At 42.7% G+C, this 2,478-nt stretch overlaps 1 protein-coding gene across 1 annotated transcript; it reads left to right on the forward strand.

Annotated features, from left to right (window-relative positions):
* The first annotated feature begins 834 nt into the window (after nucleotides 1–834).
* LOC145877344 (NLR family CARD domain-containing protein 3-like) lies at nucleotides 835–2,258 on the forward strand. Its single transcript, XM_082972661.1, has 2 exons — nucleotides 835–1,769; nucleotides 2,054–2,258. Exons 1-2 carry the CDS (start codon nucleotides 862–864, stop codon nucleotides 2,241–2,243), a joined length of 1,098 nt encoding a protein of 365 aa, XP_082828787.1. The 5' UTR covers nucleotides 835–861; the 3' UTR covers nucleotides 2,244–2,258.
* The last annotated feature ends 220 nt before the right edge of the window (nucleotides 2,259–2,478 follow it).

Raw genomic sequence — 2,478 nt, forward strand, 5'->3', positions numbered from 1 at the left:
CGTGAACTCAAATCTAATCTAAAGAAGAAGTTTCAATGTGTATTTGAGGGGATCGCTAAACAAGGAAACCCAACACTTCTCAATAAGATCTACACAGAGCTCTACATCACAGAGGGTGGAACAGGAGAGGTCAATAATGAACATGAGCTGAGACAGATTGAGACAACAACCAGGAAACAAGCAAGACCAGAGACTGCAATCAAATGTAACGACATCTTCAAACCCTTAACTGGACAAGACAAACTCATCAGAACTGTGCTGACAAAGGGAGTCGCTGGCATTGGAAAAACAGTCTCTGTGCAGAAGTTCATTCTGGACTGGGGTGAAGGAAAAGCAAATCAGGATTTTCAATTTGTGTTTTCATTCCCTTTTCGAGAGCTGAATTTGATGAAAGATGACACACACACTTTCATTGAACTTCTCTATCACTTCTCAATGGATACCAAACAATCAAGAATCTCCAACTACAACAAGTACAAAGTTCTGTTCATCTTTGATGGTCTGGATGAGTGCCGACTGCCCCTAGACTTCCAGAAGAACAAGATCTGTTGGGACGTCACAGAGTCAACCTCAGTGGATGTTCTGCTGACAAATCTCATCAAGGGAAATCTGCTTCCCTCTGCTCTCCTCTGGATAACTACCCGACCTGCAGCAGCCAATAAGATCCCTTCAGGGTGTGTTGACCAGGTGACAGAGGTACGAGGGTTCAATGACCCACAGAAGGAGGAGTACTTCAGGAAGAGATTCAGTGATGAGGACCTGGCCAGCAGAATCATCTCACACATAAAGACATCAAGGAGCCTCCACATCATGTGCCACATTCCAGTCTTCTGTTGGATTTCTGCAACAGTCCTCGAACACATGCTGAAACATAAGAGAGAAGAGATGCCCAAGACTCTGACTGAGATGTACACACACCTTGTGGTGTTTCATACCAAACAGAAGGATGAAAAGTATCTTGGGAAAGAAGAGACAGGTCCACACTTGAATGAAGAGAGCATTCTGTCACTGGGAAAACTGGCTTTTCAACAGCTTGTGAATGGCAATCTGATTTTCTATGAAGAAGACCTGAAAGAGGCTGGCATTGATGTCAATGAAGCCTCAGTGTACTCAGGATTGTGCACACAGATCTTTAAAGAGGAATGTGGGCTGTACCAGGACAAGGTGTACTGCTTTGTTCATCTGAGCATTCAGGAGTTTCTGGCTGCTGTGTATGTGTTCCTCTCATTCATCAACAACAATGAGAATCTAATGGACAAACAGCAAACAAAGTCCAGTATCTTTTCTCTGCTGTACAGAGACAAGTCTGAAGGTACTGTCTACAAGAGTGCTGTGGATAAAGCCTTACAAAGTGAGACAGGAAACCTGGACCTTTTCCTCCGATTCCTTCTGGGACTCTCACTGGAGTCCAATCAGAAGCACTTACGAGGTCTACTGACAAAGACAAGAAGCAGCTCACAGAGCCATGAAGACACAGTGAACTACATCAAGGAGAAGATCAGGGAGAATCCCTCTCCAGAGAGGAGCATCAATCTGTTCCACTGTCTGAATGAACTGAATGACCATTCTCTAGTGGAGGAGATCCAATTCTACCTGAGATCAGGAAGTCTCTCAGAAGAAGAACTGTCACCTGCACAGTGGTCAGCTCTGGTCTTTGTGTTGCTGACTTCAGAAAAGGAGCTGGATGTGTTTGACCTGAAGAAATTCTCCAGATCAGAGAAAGGTCTTCTGAGGCTGCTGCCAGTGGTCAAAGCCTCCAGAGCTGCTCTGTGAGTACATAAAATGACATATAAGAACTAATCATCAGGCAGAAATATTCAGTTTAGGAAAAATGTGTATTATAATATGTATATAATATTATATTGAAAAACATATAGAAAAAATGCATTGATTTTGACAATAGTATAACAATATAACCATACAATTCAAGGAGATGGGAGATGAATCTATATGTTGTTTGGGAATATGAAGCAAATGCATCTACCATTGTCCTTCTACACTACTGGTGTTAAATTAACAGTGTGTTTGTGAAGTCATGATGATCTCGTTGCAGGCTGTCAGGCTGTGGAGTCACAGAGAAAGGCTGTTCTTCTCTGGTCTCAGCTCTGAAGTCAAACCCCTCACACCTGAGAGAGCTGGACCTGAGTAACAATGACCTGAAGAATTCAGGAGTGGAGCTGCTCTCTGCTGTACTGGAGGATCCACACTGCAGACTGGAGACTCTGAGGTCAGTATTCCTGTAGTTGGTCAACAAGTGATAACTGTTCACCAGATCCACATGTGTTTACCAGACACACATAGTCCACAACATATGTGTTTGGACAGTGAAGCTTACAGTTTTACATTTGGTGCTATGCTCCAGCATGTTGGATTTGAGATCAAATGTTTCATATTAGTTGACAGTACAGAATGTCACCTTTTATTTGAGACTATTCGTATCTGTTTTACCGTTTAGAAATGAAAGCATTTTATGTATCT

The sequence above is a fragment of the Salmo salar genome, unplaced genomic scaffold (genome assembly GCF_965601325.2).
Source record: "Salmo salar unplaced genomic scaffold, fSalSal1 ptg000917l, whole genome shotgun sequence".
NCBI classification, from domain to species: Eukaryota; Metazoa; Chordata; class Actinopteri; order Salmoniformes; family Salmonidae; genus Salmo; species Salmo salar.